Below are 26,118 nucleotides of genomic sequence, written 5' to 3'. Positions count from 1 at the left end.
ATAAAAAGAACCAAGCACATCTGCGACCACCTGGTCTCTGCACGGATATGGCAGCAGCCGGCTGTTCTGCTTGCAGAATAGAGATCATCAGACCCTTATTCTACTGATGGAAAGGGGCCATACTACTTGGGCCCCTGCACATTAAACATTTATAAAATAAATTGTATAAATTCTCTAATCTAACGGGATCTTTTTTCCATCCAACATGAATCTGAGCTCAAACATCTTTCCACATCTTATTGTTCACAAGTGCGCTAAGTGCATCTTATTGGAAATTCAGGTTTGTTCGTGTCTGTAATTCCTCAGGCTCAAGCAAAATTCCCGTATATAATCCTATTCACAGTATTCACAGAATATACTGCAGTGATTCCTTTCCAGATCGCATTCCTGGCAGCTGATACTGTTTGTGTGTTTATTTATTCAGCGCTACATGGGAGGTGTTTGGGGATGCATTATCTCCTTTTTGCTTGCATTATGCAGCACTTTATGTATAGGTTGGAAAGAAGATTTAGAGAAAAGTTTTATGCATACGTAAGTAAAAAAAAATCAAGTTTATAAGTAAATAATAAGTAAATAAACTATCCATTCTCTTTATCAAAGAATGTATTATAGTAAATATAAATAGATGTAAATATGTTTGGGTCACACCTACAGTATTTTGCGCATATTTGAGTTCAATCTAAAATAAATGACTGGACACAGCTTCACATCTGCAGCTTCATATCCTGTGCATCAAATACGTTACACTTAAAGCGTACCCGTCAGATCCAACTATTTTTTTTTTATATACATCACTCAGTACCTAATCCTGACCATGTACATCTAATTTTTATGTGTCTAGCACCTTTATTTATTTCTTTATTACACTTTTAATTTAGCTCTCTTTAATTCCTCTCAAAGATTGGGGGCGTGGTCTCACTGTGCAGGTCTCCGCCCCCCTCCCTCAGTATGCTGTCTGCTCACATCTCCCCTAGCATTAGCAAAACTACAACTCCCAGCTTGTCCTCACTGACAGTAGCGGGACACAAGCTGACAGTGGGAGGAGTGTGAGCCCTGCGCTCACAGCTGTCAATCAAGGAAGTGTGTCCATGACATAGGTGATGATGCATGGACACCGCAGGACTAGTATGTGTCCAAGCATGCAGGGGGGGCAGTTGTTTGGCTTTTTCAGTATGAAATACTGAAAATTTTCTAATGAAAGCAATTCCAAAACCTATTGGTTATACATGCTTTACAACATATCAAAAGTTTTTGTATCTGACAGTGCCCATTTAATGTATACATCCCACATTTTTGAAGACTATATGACCATTTCAGTAGAGAGTGATAATGCCTCTAGAGGTGTATATCCCAGCCGCAGCCCAGCACCCTGTACTCACGTCTCCATCGATCGTTCAACAGGTGAATTTGGGGGTAATACATGTCTACGTCATGTGCCAGGACATCCTCAAAGAAGCGCTGGCGATCTCTCAGGTGCTGTGTGCTGGAGCTCTGGCTCTGGAAAACAGGATGTCCCTGCATGATAGCGGAGAGATTAGGGTTACAACAGCTGCACATTTTAAGGCGGTCATAGACACTCTTATAACCATTCATGTGTAATCCTCGTACCTATCACAAAACAATTATACCAGTGGGAAAAGTTAACAGAAATGCTTCTACATGTCTTTCAACTGCTAGGTAATACCACTGCGATCGACTGCTCATCCTGATCTTCCATTTAGGGCAATGTACAGTATACTGTAGTATCTGTTTAAGAATAACAAAATGTCACCGGTGTAAAGAAAATGGTTCTAGCATAGCAGCAAAACTGCAAAAGTCTCTCTAAAACTCTGGTCTCCAAAATATGGCCCTCCAGATGTTGCAAAACTACAACTCCCAGCATGCTGGGAATGGTAGTTTTGCAACATCTGGAGGGCCACAGTTTGGAGACCACTGCTCTAAAACAATTCCCAGTGTCTTTCTAGACAGTTTTATAGTCAGGTCCTTTGAGTTTAAATGCCCGAGGAATGTGAAATCCCTACAGCACATGAGAAGAGAAAATTAAATAATGTGACGTTATAGGGGGCACAGCTGCTGCGATACAGTGGCTTTTAAAGGGTACGTGCAGCACCCTAATGCAGTATTCCCCAACCAGGGTGCCTCCAGCTGTTGCAAAACTACAACTCCCAGCATACCCGGACAGCCGAAGGCTGTCCGGGCATGCTGGAAGTTGTAGTTTTACAACAGCTGGAGTCACCCTGTTGGGGAACACTGCCCTAATGTCTCTAAATTAAGTGCATGCTTATGTATCAGACAGGAAGCCCCTACATGCACACACTGCACGATGGGGGGTTCAAACATGCAGAATAGAAGCAAGGATATATATATATATATATATATATATATATATATATATATATATACGAAAAATAACCCAGTCACCAGTTGCACTTACCTGGGATCTGGCGGTCATGTCTGAGCCGGGTGTGCAGTCTGGGAGCTCCCTCCTCGTACACAAGTTGTCAGGAGTTCTTAGTACAGAGCGAGCACAGAGCTGGGCGGGAGCATTCACGTCTCATTACTCATCCTCAGAGAATGGAGTGTCACAGACTCTGCTGCCTATATATACAGAAGATACAGAGCTGAATGTGGCATTTAACTCTTTGGAGACATCGTTTCACTTCCTATTTAAAATAGTAATTGCAGTTCAATACTGCAGCGAACTGCGGAAAAATGTGTGCTTTTGCTGTATGGTAATTCGCTGTGCGCCACACTAAGGCTAAGTTTCTGCCATGCGGCCAGATGTTGGCTTTAAATCAATGAGAAATCGCAAAATTCTTTTTCCACTTTGAGTTTTTCAGTTTGGCATTTTTCAGCTCCTTGGTGGTTTTGCAAAGTCGCAGCATGTTGAGCCTATGGCACTTTTTGCCCTGAAATCGTCAAGAAGCGATCAAAAAAAGTGATGGAGATACCTTTTTTAATAAAATTTTGTAGGGTACCATTAAAAAAATAAATAAAAAAAAATATACAGTAGTGATGGAAAAAATTGTATTTAACAAAATTTATCTTTATTATAACCAAATTTTTATAAATTTTTAAACACGGATCAATTTATGTGGACGGGCAGGGCACAAAAAATGTAGCCGACAATAATAAAAATGTAGTGTGTGTGTGTTTTTCCCTTTTTTTTTTTTTTTTAGGTAGTACTACTACTCCCAGCATGGGACACACTGTTCCAAGATGGGAGTAGTAGTACATGCACTAATTGACAGATCGCCCATGTCACTTCTGACACCCGTTTCGATCCTCCTGTATAATGTATAGATACGGCCGCTCTTCTATGGTCTTCTGCACTGCCGTATATATACACCTATTCATATTTCCCGCAGAGAGCTGTGATTGGCCAGATGGTTCCAGCCACTCACAACTCTCTGTGGGAAATATGAATAGGTGTGTATATATGTATATATATATATATATATATATATATATATATATATATACACGTCAGTGCAGGGGACCATAGAAGAGCAGCCGCCTGCATCTATACATTATACAGGAGGATCACAGCCGGTGTCAGGAGATCTGTCTATTAATGAAAGTACTACAGCCCCCAACATGCAGTTAAGGACAAATCACAACGGGTGTCACTCCTGACACCTGTTACTATCATCCTTCATTCCTGAGCTTTCTCCTGCCCTCGCATTTCTGCTCTGTACTCTGGCCGGCCACTCGCTCATTCATATTTCCCGCTGAGAGCGGTGATTGGCTGCAAACATCCAGCCAATACTCACTCTTGGTGGAAAATATGAATGAGTGATGTTCTATTCACATCCCTGGCCGGCCGGACTATAGTGTAGAGATGTGAGCTCTGTATAGAGCCGCTCCACATCTCTGCTATATTATGGAGGATCGCATCGGGTGTCAGGAGTGACACCCATGGCGATCTGTCTACTAGTACAGGAACTACTACTACCATCATAGAACAGTGTGTAGTACTACCTAAAAAAATATAAAAATAAAAAAACACACACACTACATTTTCCATCATTACTGCATCCTTTTTTTTTTTTTTTTTGGTACCCAACAAATTTTGTAAAAAATGCCAAAGGGGCCAAAAATGCTATTTCAACTATGCGAAAACGCCAGAAAAAAACATCAGACGAAAGAAATTGCACTGGCATTTTTTCTGCCATTTTTTTTTCACACAAAAAAACGCAGGAAAAAAACAAGTGGAAATTTAGCCTAATGCTGCATGTAAATCCAGCCTTATAGTTAGCTCCAACAACTGCACAACAGACATAACTGTGGAAAAAGAATGGATATAAGTGAAACTGAACAATTTTGCAGAGCAGTCTATGAAACTGTATACGGATTGAGTATAAGGGTATTAGAATGAAGAAACTTAGAGCTATGGTTGCCACCTGGCCAGTATTTTACCGACACAGCCGGTATTTTGGCCATCCTGCCTGTATATTTTTATTTTTATCCAACCAATCCTTCAACTATACCAGAGTGCCTCCAGCTGTCCTTCAACCAGAGTGCCTCCAGCTGTTGCAAAACTACAACTCCCAGCATACCCGGACATCCAACGGCTGTCCGGGCATGCTGGGAGTTGTAGTTTTGCAACAGCTGGAGGTGCCCCTGGTTGGGAAACACTGACCTATTCTATATACTACTATATAGTCCAACATGCTGGCGCAGCCGCTGAGCCAAAGGCTGTATCAGGGCATGCTGGGAGTTGTAGTTAGTAACTAACTGCAACTCCCAAATTTAATTAAAAAAAAGCAATCAAAACAAAAATGGTACTGTTAAAAACTACAGACCGGGGTGCAAAAATTGAGCCCTGTATAAGGAGAAATAAAAAAAGTTATAGGGGTAAGAATAGGACAAAATTGACACCACATGTGTATCCTGTGATGGGACGCATATATAATTAATTATGTAAATTAGCATGGCCAGAATTTTTTTTGCAACAAAGGTGGCAACCCTACTTAGAGCCCTCATGGGTTAACGCATACTGTAAACAAGTGCAAATCTTGTAGAAAGGTGTTTGTTTAAAGGGGTTCTCCAGTGGAAAAAAAAAATTCCCATTCAACTGATGCCAGATTTGTGTCTACTATGTGGACCAGTTGACACTTCATGCCTTTCTATAAGATGCTCCATGGTAGGGCCCTATTACATGGGGTGACTAGAGTCTGAATAGGCTAATATTGCTCTGTGTAAAAGGCCCATCATACAGCCAATGCATAAGCAAACACTTGTTCGTTGGCTGTTCGCTTTTTTTGACAGACCATAAAAATATTGTTTATTGGTGCATCTCTCTGTGTAATAGGGGATGTCTGGCCAACAAATGATGGAATCTAAGGGCCGCACAAATTGTGGCCCTGCTTACACAATAGTTTAAGGGGTACTCTGGTTGAAAAATTGTTCCCAGGCCCACTGTGTAAAAGGCCCACTATGTGGACCAGTTGATGCTTCATGCATTTCTATAAGATGCTCAATGGTAATGCCCTTCTATTTAATAGTCTTAATCCTTCCAGTACTTTTTCAGCTGCTGTATACTACAGAGGAAGTTGTTTAGTTATTTTCTGTCTGACCACAGTGCTCACTGCTGACATCTCTGTCTGTGTCAGGAACTGACCAGAGCAGGAGAGGTTTTCTATAGGGATTTGCTTTTACTCTGGACAGTTCCTGATACAGGCAGAGGTGTCAGCAAAGAGCACTGTGCTCAGACTGAAAAGAATTCCAGAAAGAAATACAACTTCCTGTGTTGCATACAAAACAGGAAAAGGAGAGGAAAAAGGGGGTTATAAATGAGCGCTACGGCTTTAAGAAAAGGATTCAGGATGCCACTGTAGCACAGGACAGTTTATTATGGTTCAGCGCGATAGGACAACGTGTTTCGGCACCAGCATGTGCCTTCTTCAGGTCCACAAAACAATTAATTTATGACGTCCTGTAGCCTGTGTTGTGCTAAGATGGCATACAGCAGCTGATAAGTACTTTAAGGATTAAGATTTTTAAATAGAAGTCATTTACAAATAAGTATAACTTTCTGGCACCAATTGATGTAAGAACATTTTTTTCTCCAGAGTACCCTTTAAATTATTGTGTAAGGAAGCCCTTAGATTCCATCATTTGTTGACCAGACATCCCCTATTACACAGAGAGATGCACCAATAAACAATATTTTTATGGTTTGTCAAAAAAAGCGAACAGCCAACGAACAAGTGTTTGCTTATTCATTGGCTGTATGATGGGCCTTTTACACAGAGCAATATTAGCCTATTCAGCCTCTAGTCACCCCATGTAATAGGGCCCTACCATGGAGCATCTTATAGAAAGGCATGAAGCGTCAACTGGTCCACATAGTAGAGACTGTGGAATTCGGTCGCACGGTCACAGGGTATTAGAGGTGGACCAATGGGAATTGTATAGAAAAAATATTGCTGCCAGTAAGGTAATTATTTCATGTATGCTCTGTACTGGTGGGGATTAAAGGGGTACTCCGGTGGAAAACTATTTATTTCAACTGGTGCCAGAAAGTTAAACAGATTTGTATATTACTTCTATTTAAAAATTTGAATCCTCAGTCTGACTATAGTGCTCTCTGCTGACATCTCTGTCCATGTTAAGAACTATAAAATAAATACAACTTCCTGTGGAGTATACAGCAACTGATAAGTACTGGAAGGATTAAGATTTTTAAATAGAAGTAATTTACAAATTTGTTTAACTTTCTGGCAACAGTTGATTTAAAAAAAATTGTTTTCCACCGGAGTACCCTTTTAAAGAATAGCCAGATTGTTGCCTTAGTGTAGGGTAACACATGACGTATTTTGCTGTGTATTTGCAGCTGTGTATTTTCCTACCCATTGAAGTCAATGGGTAGCAAAATAAGTTGCAAGAAATATGCTACAAAATATGGCACATGTGATCTGTAAGCAATTCACACTGCTCAAACAATAGGCAGCTTGACTTAGCAACTAGAGTTCTAGTTTTAACATTGGTTGACTTGACAGGCTTTGAAGAAATTCCCGCTGGGTGGCACACCTCTTACAGACCTTAGCATGATTAGTGTCTTCCTTTATGTATATAGGGTGGGACCTGTCAATCTAAGTAAGCTGGGTGAGGGGAAGCTAAAGGGGAGCCACCCAGTGGTCGTGGAAGGAATGCCCGCTGGGTGGCACACCTCTTACGGAGCCTAGCATGATTAGTGTCTCCCTCTATGTATATAGGGAGGGCCCTGTCAATCTAAGTAAGCTGGGTGAGGGGAAGCTAAAGGGGAGCCACCCAGTGGTCGTGGAAGAAATGCCCGCTGGGTGGCACACCTCTTACAGACCTTAGCATGATTAGTTCCTCCCTATATGTATATAGGGAGGGACCTGTCAATCTTAGTAAGCTGGGTGAGGGGAAGCTAAAGGGGAGCCACCCAGTTGACCTTTCTTCCCAAGCTCAGTACATTCCATGGCCAATATTATGTTATTTCAAAAATGTGGCAGCTCTTGAGGCCTAGTTTTGAGATCATGATCTTGCTGATAACAGACAAAGTTCAGCACTGGAATTTTAGGTTGTCATTTCTCAAACCTGCAGTAATATAGAAAGGAATTGTATAAATTGAATCTCTATAGCAGGGGTACTCAACTATTTTTAGTGAGGGTCCGCTTATCCAGGTCTGCCATCCGGTAAAGGTCCGAGCTGAACGCTAAGGCCTGGTTCACACCTAGCAGCCTCAGTGTCATGAAGGAAAGAGCAAATGAGTGACTGAAGTATGGAGGATGTATGACCTGAATACTTCCACACACTGTACCTCCGAATAAAATGCTGCCACACACTTTTCCCCTTGAATATAATACTGCCACACACTGTGCCTCCGAATATAATACTGCCACACACTGTACCTCCTAATATACTGCCACACACTGTACCCCTGAATATAATAATGCCACACACTGAGCCCCTGGGTATATTACTGCCACACACTGTACCCCCTGAATATAATACTGCCACACACTGTACCCCTGAATATAATACTGCCACACACACTGTGCCTCCTGAATATAATTCTGCCACACACTGTGCCTCCTGAATATAATTCTGCCACACACTGGGCCCCTGGTATATTACTGCCACACACTGTACCCATGAATATAATACTGCCACACACTGTGCCCCTGAATATAAAACTGCCTCACACTGTGCCCCTGGTATATTACTGCCAAACACTGTACCCCTGAATATAATAGTGCCACACACTGTGCCCCTGAAAGTAATTCTGCCACACACTGCACCCCCTGAATATAATACTGCCACACACTGAACGCCTGGTATATTACTGCCACATACTATGCCCCTGCAATATTACTGCCACACGCTATTCCCCTGCAATATTACTGCCACACGCTATGCCCCCAAATACATTTTCGACAAACACTGTGCCCTGTACCGACTAATTGTACTTCTGCGTAAAACAATGAATGACACCACTGTGTACCCATAATAAATGACGCCACTGTGCCAACAGAATGAATGACGCCACTGTACCCCCACAATGAATAACGCCACTGTGCCTGCACAATGAATGATGCCACTGTGTCCGCACAATGAATGATGCCACTGTGTCCGCCCAATGAATGACGCCACTGTGCCCCCACAATGAATAACGCCACTCTGCCCACACATTGAATGATGCCACTGTGTCCACACAATGAATGATGCCACTGTGTCCACACAATGAATGATGCCATTGTGCCCACAGAATTAATGATGCCACTGTGCCCACAGAATTAATGGTGTCACTGTGCTCACAGAATTAGGATGCCACTGTGCCCACATAATTAAGGATGCCACTGTGCCCACAGAATTAAGGATGCCACTGTACCCACAGAATTAATGATGCCACTGTGCTACAGAATTAAGGATGCCACTGTGCTCACAGAATTAATTAATCCACTGTGCTCACAGAATTAATGATGCCGCTGTGCCCACAGAATTAATGATGCCATTGTGCCCACAGAATTAATGATGCCATTGTGCCCACAGAATTAGGGATGCCACTGTGCCCACAGAATTAATGATGCCACTGTGACAACAGAATTAATGATGCCACTGTGCTCACAGAATTAATTATGCCACTGTGCCCCCAGAATTAATCAATCCACTGTGCTCACAGAATTAAGGATGCCACTGTGCTCCCACATGAACTTTGCCACTGTGACTCTCCAGCTGTTGCAAACTACAACTCCCTTCATGCACAGACAGAAGGTCATGATGGGAGTTGTTCTACAACAACTGGAGAGTCACAGGTGGGGGAACACTCATTTTTACCTGAGTTCAATGTAAACTAAGTTACTCAACACAGCGTCAAATCTGCAGCTTCAAATGCTGCGCATCAAATATGCGTAGGATACTGTACATATCCAACATCGGACAAAGTTGTCCCGGAAAAAACTGAACACTGTACTCGGCTGTTTCCGCGGCACCTATAGGGAATGAATGGAGTGATGGCGCATGCAAGACCTGCTGATTCATTCTAAGGGGACCTTGGTAAAGTGGTGGTGGTGGTGGGGTCAGGGTTATTTGGGGAAGGGGGGGGAGTCACAGTGGTTGGATACCCCCCCCCCCTCCCCACATACGCACAGCTAGTTATTCCTTACTTTGTTATGTTATCTCCCTACCCTATCCTCCGCATTGGCTATATTTCAGCATCTTTCTCATCACAAACATTAAACTGATATAATTATAAAGTATACTGTACATTTTATCATGCACCAGGGTAAGCTGAGTGACATTTATGGAACTTTCCACAATATGTACATAGATCTTTATGAGGTCACAAGTCTGTATAGCTATATTGCTAGGGGAAAGGAGATACATACCGTCTATATCAGTGGTCTTCAACCTGCGGACCTCCAGATGTTGCAAAACTACAACTCCCAGCATGCCCGGACAGCCAACGGCTGTCCGGGCATGCTGGGAGTTGTAGTTTTGCAACATCTGGAGGTCCGCAGGTTGAAGACCACTGGTTTATATCATAAAAACTCTATATAATATAAACTATACGGTTACATTATTGATAAGCCTGGGGCCCAAGGTACCCTTGATCCACCCCGGATTGTATGACACCACATGATTACCAGGTGAGAAACAGGATGAAATATAATAGAACAAGGTAATTGCTGCAAAGTACATTTGATCTTTCTCTCTGGAGCCATAATATTCATTTGCTTCACAAAAACATAATGGGAGGGTATTTATGTATTAAAGTATTAAAGTAGGGTGTCTACAGTACCAATGTACACAGTTGTATTACACAATATTATAATAGAACTGCACAGTAGTTAGAATGGCTATGCCCAATGCATCAGCAGAGTTCAGCACCGGTGTGCCGGCACTCCTCACTGCCCTGGCCCCTATGTTCCCTACATAATCCGCTCTCCCTGCTCATCTGATGATGTTCTGAACCCACTGAAGCCTCAAAGATAGGCCTGCAATGTGCTCAGAGCATTATTATTGTGCTAGGGTCATGGTAAAAATAAGTGATACACTCCGTCCCTGCCGCTCCCATTTCATAGTCTTCCAGTCTACTGCTGTTTTACAATGGAGCAGTGGAGGACAACATTAGGGGAGTATCATTTTTATTGTGCACCCAGCAAAATATTTAAAAATGAAGAATACTAAATATCCCCTTTAACCTCTAGGCCGCATCCTCTGCTATGTACATTTACTGTGGAAATATAGCAGGGTCTCCGAAGCACAGCCTGCTCCTTATGTGGCAGATTCTGGCTGTTTATACAGCTGAAACCTACATGCAGAGGCCAGGATTGGAGACTTTGATCCCGGCCATTTATCCCATCAGATACTGTGGTCAATAACGACTGTGTCATCTTATGTTTTACAATACAGGAATATGGGTGCACTACTGTGGTAGATGTATACAATGACATTGGCTATCCCTCAACACTGATGTTAAAATTGAGACATTCGCCAGTATATCCTTATATGAAGGACATACCAGAGCCCGCACACCAACGCCAAGGTTTCTCAAATGGCGCGGGACCTAACACTAAACCTACCTGTGCGTGATAAGCAAAACAGGGGCCAGTGGGCAATTACGGCAGCATTAGGGCGACTCACAGAGTCCTCCCAGGTACCCTCCAGCGTGGCTACAAGCAAACACATACAATGGGAGGAGAGAGGTAAGCTGCAAGCCCCACTTAAGTTGGCTAATATAGGTGCAAGGCCTCACAGGTGCTACCCTAATGCTGCCAGGAAGATATTCAAGGCAGCAGTGTTACACATCCACACCGTCTATCTGGTGTAGGATTCTATTGTGGCACTTGTAGTCCGCTGCAGGCCTCCTCCTTTGTATGCATTGTTATGCTGGGGATCGCCCCTAGCAACCGACTACAAGGGCAGGATCTGCTCCCCAAGTATAAATGCACAACCGCATTTGGGGTTGAGCCCCTCCAGCCATTTGAGACCACGTTTTTGTTGTTCATCTTATGTTTTACCCAGAGAGAGAGAGGGATAATTGTGGGGTGTCAAGCAGTTATCATGGCAGCTTGATGCCAAGTGAGGGTCACGAGGTCTGCCATGTTAGAACTCCTATTACATCCAGGCATGGTGTAAAGGATCAGTAAAATCACAACACACAGCAATAGATTAGGATTGTATACTATAGATTAGCACTGTTCAAATGACTACATATCCAAGTTCCCCAGGGGTCTAAAAAAAAACAAAATGAAGATAAGCAACAAAAGTTACAATTCTTAATATCACCTTTTCCTATTTATCATATAAAATTATATATACTATAAAAGCAAATAACTGCAGTCTGAAATGTCCAAATTTAAAAAAAAAAAAAATCATGTTATTTACATAGAAGGTGTCGGCAGATAAGAACCATTCTGAATACTACTACAATATTCTGAATACTATCAATAGTCCCTGGTCCTACGTAATATGAAGGATATAAAAAAAGGGGGAAGTTCAACGCAAATATAGTAGTAAGAAAGCCTAAACCGAGGATACTACGTTGCACCTACCCTTGTGCCAAAATAATATTTAGTAAAACAGAAATAGATGCAGTCCTACTAGGTATAGGGGAAGCAGGAAAAATAGAAGGAATAAGAAGTAGTGTCTAAAACGTAAATAAATAAATATGTAAATAGATATTTTAATTTATTTTGTTCAGTCTGTGGCAAGGGCCCTGCCCAGACTATAGAACATCATTGAGACTATTATTCAATAAATACAATTTATTTATTTACGTTTTAGACACTTCTTCTTATTCCTTCTATTTTTCCTGCTTCCCCTATACCTAGTAGGACTGCATCTTTTTCTGTTTTACTAAATATGAATGATAGCCTTATGCCTATCCCATGCTTGCTTAACACCTTAAAGGAAAATGGTCACCCATTCACCTGCACTATAACCCAATACACTGAGTTATAGTGCAGGTGAACAGGAGACCGATGCGGGGTCTCGGACTGCTATACCTACCTGCAGTCCGGAGCCCCGCTCCTCCGAAGGTCCCCCTCTCCCAGCGCTGACTTGTGCTCTGGAGGCGGGCCCCCTGGTTAGATTTAAATATTCATAATCGCCGGTCACGTGAGTGCTCAGTAGGCACAAGCGGTCACGTGACCAGCGCTTATGAATATTTAAATCCAGCTGGTAGGCCCGCCTCAAAGCGCAAGTCAGCGCTGGAAGAGGGGGACATTCGGAGGATTGGGGCTCCAGACTGCAGGTAGGTATAGCAGTCTGAGACCCCACATCGGTCTCCTGTTCACCCACACAATAACTATAGTTATTCCCCCCTGGTCATCCTTACCCCCCTGCTCATCATTACCCACCCCCCCCCTGCTCATCATTCCACCCCCCTGCTCATCATTCCACCCCCCTGCTCATCATTACCCCCCCTGCTCATCATTCCACCCCCTGCTCATCATTCCACCCCTGCTCATCATTCCACCCCTGCTCATCATTACCCCCCCCCGCTCATCATTACCCCCCCCCGCTCATCATTACACCCCCCGCTCATCATTACCCCCCCTGCTCATCATTACCCCCCTGCTCATCATTACCCCCCCTGCTCATCATTACCCCCCTGCTCATCATTACCCCCTCTCCTGCTCATCATTACCCCCCTCCTGCTCATCATTACCCCCCTCTGCCTCATCATCCTCCCCCACTCATAATCCTCCCCTGCTCATTGCTCCCACCTCCTCCTGCTTTTTCTATTTTTCATATTTCCTTACCTGGCCGCGCTCGGCAGGCTCAGGTGATGCGTCGGGCCTTGTGGGATGTGACGAGTGATGTCTCCTGCGGCTCCTCTGCACGGCGTCAGGACGTCACTCCTCATTTCCTGCAGCGCTGGGGTGTAATGAAGAAAATGATGCCCTGTAGCGGCCGCGGCTGCAGGAAATGAGGAGTGACGTCCCTGACACCGTGCAGAGGAGCCGCAGGAGACGTCACTCGTCACAGCCCACAAGACCCGACGCATTACTTGAGCCTGCCGAGCGCGGCCAGGTAAGGAAATATGAAAAATAGAAAAAGCAGGAGGAGTCCGGACCCACAGGAGCCGCCGCTGGTCACTGTTTTAAAGTGGCCGCGGCCGGGCTACGTACTGATCTTTAACAAGCAGCTGCGGCTCCCCCCGATCTACTACTGAGCAGCCCGCAGGGATGTCTCGAATGTGACGGGGCCCCTGCAGGCCCGGGGCCCGGAGCAGGTGCTCCATGAGCGCCAATGATGATCCAGCCCTGATGACATCACTTATTGTATAACATGCGGTGAAACAAAAGAAAAAACTTAATTGTGGGGTAAAAAACCAACAAAACATTTAGCAAATTTGTAGTGCTTCCGTTTCTATGCTCCTTATCCTTATACACCTTATCTTTATTCTATAATTCAATTCAGTTACATACGGACCATGCAATTTAGCCAACCTTATATTTTAATGATTCGTTTAATTTATGCATTCGGCGGTACCACATATGATTATTTTTATTTTTTATTACATTATTTTATTTAAAAAATTGGAAATTGCCAGTGATTCAAACTTGTATTAGGGGAGGGGCTTATTCACATTTATTACCTTTTTTTCCCCTTTTTTAGCCCCCATAGGGGACTATACCATGCAATCTTCTGATTGCATATACTGATCAATGCTATGCCATAGCATAGCACTGATCAGTGTTATCGGTGCATCAAGGAGGCAGTACAGCAAGGAGGCAGGTAAGTGCCCTCCCGCCATCCTCTCAGCTGATCGGGACATCGAAGTCTTCTTGCGATAATCCCGATCAGCTCCGCTCAGCTGCCGGAATGCTTTCAGTTTAATTTTAGATGCCGCAATCAACTTTGATCGGTGATGCCTGGCACTAACCCTGGGTCCTGGCTGCTGATAGCAGTCGGGACCTACCGGATTTAAAGCGTTTTCCGCCCTGCATCCTTAAGGACTCAAGAAGGGGGCGTACCTGTAAACCCTGCGTCCCTAAGTGGTTAAACTCCTTAACTGTATTTGCAGCAACCACTTCTGCAGGAAGGCTATTCTATGCATCGACTACTCTCTCAGTAAAGTAATACTTCCTGATATTACTTTTAAACCTTTGCCCCTCTAATTTAAAACTTTGTGGTAGTTTTTCTTGATTTAAATATGCTCTCCTCCTTTACCATGTTTATTCCCTCTATGTATACAAAAGTCTCTATCATATCCTCTCTGTCTCTTCTTTCTTCCAAGCTATACATGTTAAGGTCCTTTAACCTTTCCTGGTAAGTTTTATCCTGTAATCCATGTACTAGTTTAGTATCTTCTCTGAACTCTCTCTAGAGTATCTATATCCTTCTGGAGATACGGCCTCCAGTACTGTGCACAATACTCCAAGTGAGGTCTCACCAGTGTTCTGTACAGCGGCATGAGCACTTTTCTCTTTCTACTGCTTATACCTCTCCCTATACATCCAAGCATTCTGCTAGCGTTTCCTGCTGCTCTATTACATTGTCTGCCTACCTTTTAAGCCTTCTGAAATAATTCCTCCTAAATCCCTTTCTTCACATACTGAGGTTAGGACTGTGTCACATAGTTTATATTCTGCCCTTCTGACCATTTTTCTAGTTTACCCAAATCCTTTTCCATTTGGCGTACCCCTATTTATCCCACATAGTGAACATTAAAAAGGGAGAAAAATACCCAATGCCAGAATTGCTATTTTATGGACACCTTCCCTTCTAAAAATGAAAAGTGATGAAAAGTTATAAAAAGTATAAACTGTAAAATGGTAAGCCAAACTTCCAACTCCATATTATAGAAATGTGTAGGCTGGCAGATCTACATGAAGATATGCATCTCATGCAATGGCAAAAAAAAACAAAACACAGGGACTATTGCTTAAAACTTAGCATTTAAAGGGGTTATCCAGGAAAAAACAATATCAACTGGCTCCAGAAAGTTAAACAGATTTGTAAATTACTTCTATTAAAAAATCTTAATCTTTTCAGTACTTATGAGCTTTTGAAGTTAAGGTTGTTCTTTTCTGTCTAAGTGCTCTCTGATGACACGTGTCTCGGGAACCACCCAGTTTAGAAGAGGTTTGCTATGGGGATTTGCTTCGAAACTGGGCAGTTCCCGAGACACGTGTCATCAGAGAGCACTTAGACAGAAAAGAACAACCTTAACTTCAGAAGCTCATAAGTACTGAAAGGATTACGATTTTTTAATAGAAGTAATTTACAAATCTGTTTAACTTTCTGGAGCCAGTTGATATATAAAAAAAAGTTTTTTCCTGGATAACCCCTTAAATGATATCCCATAAAACAGTAAAATCCTGACTAAACATAGAAATCAGCTCTGCAGGACCAGTGTTCCAAACCAAATTAGTTGACCCCAAAATAGGTCAACCATACCAAAACCAAAAATACGGGAAGGGGAAGGAAACAAACAAATTACATCTCCCACCCACCCCACAAAACAAATTTAAAAAAATCTATAGGTGTCAGAATATGGCAAATAAAAGCCAAGTTTATTTTTTCTAATTCATAGAGTCAAAATAAAAGGTATGGCTCCTGGGAGGTGAGGTTAAAAAATAAAAAAAAGATTAAACTGAACTGTGTTCTTAAGGGGTTAAGCATAAGCAGGTCACACACAGAAAACATTAGGATCTTTTCATTTGTGTAAATATTAATCATGGAAGCGACATCTCATTCTGTCAGGGCCTGTAGCTTTTCAACTTTTGGTGACCTACTTACTTTGTGGCTCATCCATGTCAACTTCATGACTATATAATCAGTGTCTTTGTACAAATATTTGGGCACCACTTTTTAAATAAATGTTCTGTACATGTTAAGGGGTATTTGGTGTTCTAAAATAATTGTTACATTGCTGGGGCTGGGGAAAAAAAATTACACTTATCTACCGCTGATCCTCCTACAGCTTTCATTGTGGCTCCTCCTGTCCCCCATTGCCCTTCTTTTCTGCATGTTTCCAGGACAAGAGGTCGGAGCAGGACCTGCACTCTCAGAGGTGTTGCATCTTGGCTAGTGATTGAGTAAGCAGGCAAGTCCTCCGCAGACCTCTAATCTCAGAAGCAGGCAGAAGAGAATTGCAATTGAAGACCAGTAGGAGCAGGTGCACAACAGGTGCTGCAGAAGGAGCTGCGGGTGACCGAGGGGAAGGTAAGTATAAATTTTTTTTTTACCAGCCCAACCAATGTGTGTGTATTACTTAAAAACCTCCTGAGAAGAGATACTGTCCATCCTGACCACTATTTTTTTATAGAGATCCTTAGATTATAGGATAAGTGTTCCTGCACAACAGTATTCCTTTAACCCCTTCCGCTATTATTCCAGTGACTTAACGCAAATAGACGTATATATACTTCCATTCACGATCATGGCACAGTGGGTGTGTGAGCGCTGATCGGTGGCTGGAGCCGACGATCGCATATTGCCTGGCACCTGCCTTAACTGTCAGGAGCAGAGTTGCGCTCCATTCCCCACTGTTAACCCCTTCAGTGCTGCGGTCAATGGGAGCTCCCTCTGTTCTCCAATGAGACCCCGTGATGCGATTGCGGGTTGTCTCATTGGTAACCATGGCAGCCAGAGACCTCTGAACAGCCCCTGGTTACCTGGCTACGGAAGCCGATCAAGGTCTGCACGAGGCAAAGTCTGATATGCTCTGAATATCAGTGAAAAACTGACAGCTGTCAGTGTTACACTGTGAGGCATAAGACACTGTATTATATCTGTATTATAAGTGTCAAGTCCCCTAGTGGGACAGTAAAAAAATTCAAAACAAAGTGAAAAAAGTAAATGTAAAGTAAACAGTAAATATAAATAAATAAACAAATAAACACAATTCCCCTTTCCCCCATTATGAATTGTTTTAACCCCCCCCCCCCAAAAAAAAAAAACCTTATATACACATATTTGGTATCGCCCTGTCCATAATAACCCAAGCAATAAAACAATCACATTATTTAACTCTTACAATGTATGCCATAAAAAAATATTTATTGCTTTATGTTAATATGCGGCGTCTGTAAAACTAAAATAAAAAGTGATCAACATGTTGCGTGTAGCCCCAAATGATACCACTAAAAATGCCAACTCATCCTGAAAATAATGTGCCCTCACACATTTTTTTCAGTATAAAAAAAATAAAATAAATTACAGCTCTGAGAATATGGCAATGTACAGATTATGACGATTATTTCTTATCAATAAAAGTTTTTATAGTATAAATATGATAAACCATAAAATAAAGTACATAAATGAGGTATCGCCATAATTGGACCGACCTGCAGAATCAAATTATCATGTCATTTATAAAGCACTCTGAACACAAAAAAGGGATAATTTTGCCAAAATGACTGCTTTTTGTTAATCCTGCCTAACTAAAAATTTTATAAAAAGTGATCAAAATGTCAGATGTATTCCACAGTACCATGGTAGATAGTACCATATCATGTATGTCTTTCTTACAAGTAGGGAATTACATTTTTCACAGAATTTTGGAGTTTTTCACACATACATGCAGAATATATGGACCAAAATTTACCACTACCATTAAGTATAATATGTCACAAAAAAACATTCTCAGAATCACTTATAATTTAAACAATCTCAGAATACACTGATAATTTAACCCCTTAAGGACCAAGCTTTCTTCTGTTTTTGCACTTTCGTTTTTTCCTCCTTATATTTTAAAAATCATAACCCTTTCAATTTTGCACCTAAAAGTCCATATGAAGGCTTATTTTTTGTGCCACCAATTCTACTTTGTAACAACATCAGTCATTTTACCCATAAATCTACGGCGAAACAGGTAAAAAAAATCGTGTGACAAAATTGAAGAAAAAACTTTTTTTTTTAAACTTTTGGGGGCCTCTGTTTCTACACAGTACATCTTTTGGTAGAAATGACACCTTATCTTTATTCTGTAGGTTCATACGATTAAAATGATACCCTACTTATATAGGTTAGATTTTTTTGTACTTTTGGAAAAAATCATAACTACATGCACGAAAATTAATACATTTAAAATTATCCTCTTATGACCCCTATAACTTTTTTATTTTTCTGCATACAGGTTATTTGAGGGCTCATATCTTGCGCTGTGATCTGAAGTTTTTATCAGTACCATTTTTGTTTTGATCTGACTTTTTGATTGCTTTTTATTCCTTTTTTATGGCATATTTTATGGCATAAAAAGTGACCAAAAATACGCTATTTTGGAATTTTGAATTTCTTTGCACGTACGCCATTGACCGTGCAGTTTAATTTACAATATATTTTTATAGTTTGGACATTTACGCATGCAGCGATACCACATGTTTATTTTTACTATGTTTTTATATTTTTAACATGGAATTTTAAAAAAGGGGGGTGTTTTAAACTTAATAAGGAAGGGGTTAATGTGTGTGTTTTTTTTATTTTTTTTTTACACTTTATTAGTCCCCTTAAGGGACTTTTAGGAGGAATCATTACATTCCTCATACAGATCAATGTGGTTCCATAGAACCACATTGATCTGTGTGATCTGCACTCGATTGATAAAGCCTGGTCAATTCAGGCTTTATCAATGCGAGAGCCGGGACCTGCACGGAAGCGGAGGTAAGCCCTCCGGCTACCTCCACAGTGGATCGCCCCCCCACGCAATCGTGCTGCGGGGGGTGGGGGCGATCCGCCCCACTGGACCACCAGGGAGTGTTTACAGGGTTCTTTAGACAGCGGCGATCAAAAGGGTTAATAGCCAGCCGCGGCGATCGCCGCATGTCGGCTAATAACGCCAGCCCTCAGCTACAAGAATCAGCTGAGGGCCGATATGACGCGGGCTCGATACCCAGTTAACGGCACATGGACAAGTATACACGTCCATGGTCGTTAACCAGTTAACGTGCCCCCAAGTTATTACAACATAAAGAGGGACAGGTCAGATTTGAAAAATAAGCCTTGATCCTTAAGACCAAAATTGTCCCGCTCCTCAAGGGGGTTGAAATTGTCCATTCATAGATTATATATATAAATTACATTGTGAAGTGCCATAAATTGTTGTTCATTGTTTGGAAAAGTTGACCAGTTGCCCATATCAACCAATCAGATTGCTTCTTTCATTTTTCACAGGCCTCATTTAACCCACACCTCATTTAATGACAATGGACGTAAATGAATGTCATTGGGACGTGGTACTTAACGCACCATGACGTACATTTACGCGCCGCCATGATCACGAGCACCGGAGCGGTGCTCGCGTCATGCGCAGCAGGTCCCGGCTGCTATCAGCAGCCAGGGACTCGCCGGTAATGGCGGACATCCGCGATCGCGCGGATGTCCGCCATTAACCCCTCAGATGCCGTGATCAATACAGATCACGGCATCTGCGGCAGTGCGGTACTTTGAATGCACGACCGGATCGCCCGCAGCGCAGCCGTGGGGATCCGATCATCCAGCATGGCAGCTGGAGGTCCCCTTACCTTGCTCCAGCTGTCTCCCGGGTCTTCTGCTCTGGTCTGAGATCGAGCAGACCAGAGCAGATCAGTGCTATGTCCTATACATAGCATTGAACAGTATTAGCAATCAAATGATTGCTATGAATAGTCCCCTAAGAGGACATAAAAAGTGTTAAAAAAAAATTTAAAAAAAGTAAAAAAATTTTAAAAATCCCCGCCCCCAATAAAAAAGTAAAACGTCAGTTTTTCCCATTTTATCCCCCCCCAAAATAACTAATACACACATTTGGTATTGTCGCGTGCGTAAAAGTCTGAACTATTAAAATATATTGTTAATTATCCTGTACGGTGAATGGCGTAAACATAAAAAAATTTAAAAACACCAAAATTTCTGTTTTTTGTCACATTTTATTAAAAAAATTTTATTAAAAATTAATAAAAAGTGAAACCTGAGCAAAAGTGGTACTGATGAAAACTACAGATCATGGCACAAAAAATTGAGCCCTCATATCGCCCCATATATGGAAAAATTAGAAAGTTATAGGTGGTCAAAATAGGGCAATGTCAAACATACTAATTTTGTTAAAATGGTTTGTAATTTTTTTTTTTAAGCGGTACAATTATAGAAAAGCATATAACATGGAAATCATTTTAATCATATTGACCCACAGAATAAAGAAAACATGTAATTTTTACCGGAAAGTGTACAGCGTGAAAACAAAACCTTCCAAAATTTGCTAAATTGCGGTTTTATTTTTCCCACATAAATAATATTTGCTTGGTTGCGCCGTACATTTTATGGTAAAATAAGTGATGTAATTACAAAGTACAATTGGTGACGCAAAAAACATGGGGATGGAAATATAAGAGAGTTGTGATTTTTAGAAAGCGAGGAGGAAAAAACAAAAATGCAAAAATAAAATTGGTCTGGTCCTTAAGGCCAAAATGGGCCTGGTCCTTAAGGGGTTAAAAGAAGAAGAAGTGATCTGATTGATTGCTGATTAAAGAAGTGATCTGATTGATTGCTATTGGCACCTGGTCAACTTTTCCTCTACACAGGTTTTGATAAATCTTTCCCAATGTGTGCACTGATGGCCACTTTTCCATAGGCTTTAATAAAGCACATTATTAGATTATTTGTTTCTTTTAACCCCTTAACTACCACGGATGCAAATGTACGTCCTGGTTTGGCGGGACTTCCTGCACCAGGACATACAGTTACGTCCTGTGTATGACCGCGAGCATCAGAACGGTGCTCGCGTCATACGCGGCAGTTTCCGGCTGCTAGTAGCAGCCGGGGACCGCCCCGTAATGGCCGACATTCGCCATCGTGCGGATGTCTGCCATTAACCCCTCAGATGCCGTGATCAATACAGATCACTGCATCTGCAGCAGTGCGGTACTTTAAATGGATGATCGGATCGCCCGCAGCGCTGCTGCGGGGATCCGATCATCCAGCACGGCGGCCGGAGGTCCCCTCACCTGGCTCCGGCCGTCTCCCGGGGTCTTCTGCTCTGGTCTGAGATCGAGCAGACCAGAGCAGAAGATCACCGATAATGCTGATCAGTGCTGTGTCCTATACATAGCACTGAACAGTATTAGCAATCAAAGGATTGCTATAGATAGTCCCCTATGGGGACATAAAAAGTGAAAAAAAAAGTTGAAAAATGTAAAAATAAAAAGTAAAAAAAAGTGAAAAATCCCCTCCCCCAATAAAAATTTTCAATTTTTCTCATTTTACCCCCAAAAAGCGTAATTTTTTTTATAAACATATTTGGTATTGTCGTGTTCGTAAATGTCCGTTCTAACAAAATATAATGTTAATTATCCTGTACGGTGAATGGCGTAAACGTAAAAAGTTTAAAAAGTCCAAAAATGCTGCTTTTTTTGTCACATTTTATTAAAAATAAATAAAATAAAAAATGATCTAAAAGTTTTATATATGCAAATGTGGTATCATTAAAAAGTACAGATGACGGCGCAAAAAATGAGCCCTCATACCGCCCTATATATTAAAAATTAAAAAGTTATAGGTGGTCAAATTAGGGCAATTTTAGATACCTAATTTTGTACAAAAAGTTTTAGATTTTTTTTAAGCAGTACAAAAATATAAAAGTATCTAGCCATGGGTATCATTTTAATTGTATTGACCCACAGAATAAAGAACACATGTCATGTTTACCGTAAAGTGTACAGTGTGAAAACAAAACCCTACAAAATGCGCAAAATTGTGGTTTTCATTAAAATTTCCTCCCCCTAAATTTTTTTTTGGGTTCGCCGTACATTTTATGGTAAAATGAGAGGTTTCATTACAAAGTACAATTGGTCATGCAAAGAACAAGCCCTTATATGGGTCTGTTGATGGAAATATAAAGGAGTTACGGATTTTAGAAGGCAAGGAGGAAAAAATGAAAACGCAAAAATAAAATTGGCCTGGTCCTTAAAGGGGTACTCCGCTCCTAGACCTCTTATCCCCTATCCAAAGGATAGGGGATAAGATGTCAGATTGCCGCGGTGCCGCTGCTGGGGAGCCCCGGGATCCCCGCTGCGGCACTGCGCTATCATTACAGCACAGAGCGAGATCGCTCTGCACGTAATGACGCGCAATACAGGGGCCGGAGCGTCGTTACGTCATGGCTCCGCCCCTCGTGACGTCACGGGCCGCCCCTTTCAATACAAGTCTATGGGAGGGGGCGCGGTGGTCGTCACGCCCCCTGCCATAGACTTGCATTAAGGGGACGGGCCGTGATGTCACGAGGGGCGGAGCCATGACATCACGCGGCTCCGTACCCTATATCGCCCGTCATTACGCACAGAGCGAACTCTCTCTGTGCTGTAATGATAGCGCAGTGCCGCAGCGGGGATCCCGGGGCTCCCCAGCAGCGGCACCGCGGCAATCTGACATCTTATCCCCTATCCTTTGGATAGGGGATAAGATGTCTAGGGGCGGAGTACCCCTTTAAGGTGAAAATGGGCTTGGTCCTTAAGGGGTTAAAGGAGAAGCCTCATACTAAAAACAAACTTATATAGGGGATAAGTTTAAGATCACAGGGGGGGGGGGGGTCCACTGGGCCCCCCTGCTATATCCTGTACAGAGCCCTTTATATATCTCTATGGGAGAGCCAAAGATTGCAGAACAACTCCCCCATAGAGATATATGGAGGGGGCATGGTCGGACCCCTTGCAATCTAAAACTTATCCCCTATCCGCAGTTTTTTTGTGTAGAAAACAATTTTTCTCAAATCAACTGGTGCCAGAAAGTTAAACAGATTTGTAAATTACTTCCTTCCAGTACTTATCAGCTGCTGTATACTATAAAGGAAGTTGAGTTGTTCTTTTTATCTGACCACAGTGCTCTCTGCTGACACCTCTGTCCATGTCAGGAACTCTCCAGAGTAGGAGCAAATCCCCATAGCAAACCTCTCCTGCTCTGGACATTTGCTGATATGGAGAGAGGTGGCATCAGAGTCAGTCTGGACAGACTGGAAAGAATTACACAACTTCCTCTGGAGCACACAGCAACTAAAAAGTACTGGAAGGATAAAGATTTCTGTAGCCAGTTGATTTGAAAAAAAAAAAAAAAAAAAAATGTTTTCCACCGGAGTACCCCTTTAAACTGCTGCAAGAAGCTGTTGGATTATGTCCTTCATGTAGCACATTTAACCACATCCATTCCATGTTCTTTTAACCAAGATCTACTGATTAATGCTTCTTCTTCTTCACAAGCGGCCTGTTCTTCGCTGTGGCATCACTGTTACGTTACATACAGTAGATCAATGCATATAAATGACATGTCAAAGATACTTCACAACTTTACTGCTGTAATAATCCATGTCCTGTAGAGCAATGTCTCCATTATAGTGCAGTAGTTTTTACACTGATGCTTTATTTTTTCTTTACAGATCATGAGGATTCAATTGAATTAACATGAAAAGCTCCATTTTCTAAGTGCTCTTTAATCAGTCACAGTAGACAGTCAGGCTTTATACCAAAACCTATGGGAAAAAGAGCAATGGTTTACACAAATAATTACTGTAACTCATTAGTTTCCAGCTACTGCTGCAAAGTCCATCAGTCTCCCCTATGATCATCTGCTGGATCCATCCTTACCCGCCTCCGATTCTGAACTTGGAAACATTGCATATCTATATTTGACATCACCATGTGACTTACATACACAGATGTTGGAAGATTTTGTCGTTTTTTCAATCAGTTCAGGTCACGACCCAGAACATAGTTTCCATCACTATCTCATAATATCTTTAACATTCTTGTAGATTTGTATTAGGGGAAGCTAAACCAGCAAGAGAGGAAGTTTGGAGTCTGTGACCTAAAAAATGCTGCCCGGTCTTCTGGTATCATGGTATAGATGAGGAGGAGCTAAGCAGATTGTTATAATGCTGTGTAAAACGATTCAGTAGAACTTTTTTGATTGAAAACTCCACTTTTTGAATTCTGTCTTTAGGAGTCCAGTGGGTGGTCCTACTCTATAGAGATAGCTGTCAGTCACTGAGTAGGACCACCCACTGGACTCCTATGCTCAGAATGAAAAGTGATTTCCATTAATAAAATAAAAGTTGTAGTAATGGCAAGTGTAACAGCAGAATTGAAACTAGAATTTATCCAAAGGGAACTTTTCCTTCCTACTTTAAAGGGGTGCTCCGGTGGAAAACAAATATTTTCAAATCAACTGGTGACAGAAAGTTAAACAGATTTGTAAATTATTTCTATTTAAAAGTCTTAATCCTTCCAGCTGCTGTATACTACAGAGGAAGTTGTGTAGTTCTTTCCAGTCTGACCACAGTGCTCTCTGCTGACACATCTGTCGATGTCAGGAACTCCAGAGTAAATCCCCATAGCAAAGCTCTTCTGCTCTGGACAGTTCCTGCTATTTTGTAACTTTTGGGGGCTTCCGATTCTATGCAGAGCACTTTATCTTTATTGTGTAGGTCCATACAATTAAATTGATAGTCAACTTATATAGGTTTAATTTTATTTTACTATTTAACTTCTGTTAAAAAATTATAACTTTTTTGCACCAAAATTAGTTCTTTTAAAAATGACCCCTTCTGACCCTTATTTTTCCATATACAGGGATGTATGAGGGCTCATTCTTTGTGCCGTGATCTGTAGTTTATATCAGTAATATTTTTGTTTTGATTGAACTTTTTGATCAATTTTAATACGTCTTCTTAGGGTATACAAATTGATCAAAAATACACAATTTGGGACTTTGGATTTTTTTTACGTATACACCATTGACCGTGTGGTTTAATTAAAATTATATTTTTATAGTTCAGACATTTACGCACTCGGCCATACCACATATGTTTATTTTTGTTTACATTTTTTTTTCTATGAGAAAAGGGTGATTCAAACTTTTATTAGGGAAGGGGTTAATTCACATTTATTAACTCTTTTGTTTACACTATTTTTTATTCCCCATAGAGGACTATTACATGCGATCTTCTAATTGTATACACCAGAGGTACTATTTTTTGTGAGGGTCCGCTTATCCAGGTCTGCCATCTAATAAAGGTCCGGCTGAACGCTAAGGCCGGGTTCACACCTAGCAGCTGCATTGTCATAAAGGAAAGAGCAAACAAGCGACAGAAGTGAGGAGGATGTATGACCTGAATACTGCCACACACTGTACCGCTGAATATAATACTGCTGCACACTGTACCCCTGAATATAATACTGCCACACACTATACCCCTGAATATAATACTGCCACACACTGTACCTCTGAATAGAATAATGCCACACACTGAGCCCCTGAATACAATACTGCAGCACACTGTACCCCTGAATATAATACTGCCACACACTATACCCCTGAATATAATACTGCCACACACTGAGCCCCTGGATATATTACTGCCACACACTGGGCCCCTGGTTTATTACTGCCACACACTGGGCCCCTGGTATATTATTGCCACACGCTGTAACCCTGAATATAATACAACCACACACTGTGCCCCTGAATATAATACTGCCACACAGTGTACCCTCTGAATATAATAATGCCACATACTGAGCCCCTGGTATATTACTGCCACACACTGAGCCCCTGGTTTAGTACTGCCACACCCTGTAACCCTGAATATAATACTGCCACACACTGTACCCTTTGAATATAATAATGCCACACAATGAGCCCCTGGTATATTACTGCTACAAACTG

At 41.7% G+C, this 26,118-nt stretch overlaps 1 protein-coding gene across 7 annotated transcripts in view; it reads right to left on the bottom strand.

Annotated features, from left to right (window-relative positions):
• LOC130361666 (dysbindin domain-containing protein 2-like) overlaps positions 1 to 26,118 on the bottom strand; it is a 71,462-nt gene that overhangs the window by 21,120 nt on the left and 24,224 nt on the right. For 6 of the 7 annotated variants that reach the window (XM_056564928.1, XM_056564932.1, XM_056564926.1 and 3 more), the window contains 2 exons: positions 2,435 to 2,598; positions 1,380 to 1,515 (listed from right to left, as the gene is read on the bottom strand). In XM_056564928.1, the coding sequence (XP_056420903.1) occupies positions 1,380 to 1,515; positions 2,435 to 2,452 (154 nt within the window). In that variant the 5' untranslated portion in view covers positions 2,453 to 2,598. Of the gene's footprint in view, positions 1 to 1,379; positions 1,516 to 2,434; positions 2,599 to 9,739; positions 9,754 to 26,118 lie in introns of those variants that run through there. The other variant, XM_056564930.1, reaches the window with a different exon arrangement.

The sequence above is a fragment of the Hyla sarda genome, chromosome 3 (assembly GCF_029499605.1).
Source record: "Hyla sarda isolate aHylSar1 chromosome 3, aHylSar1.hap1, whole genome shotgun sequence".
NCBI lineage: Eukaryota > Metazoa > Chordata > Amphibia > Anura > Hylidae > Hyla > Hyla sarda.
This window is presented reverse-complemented; position numbering and strand designations above follow the sequence as displayed.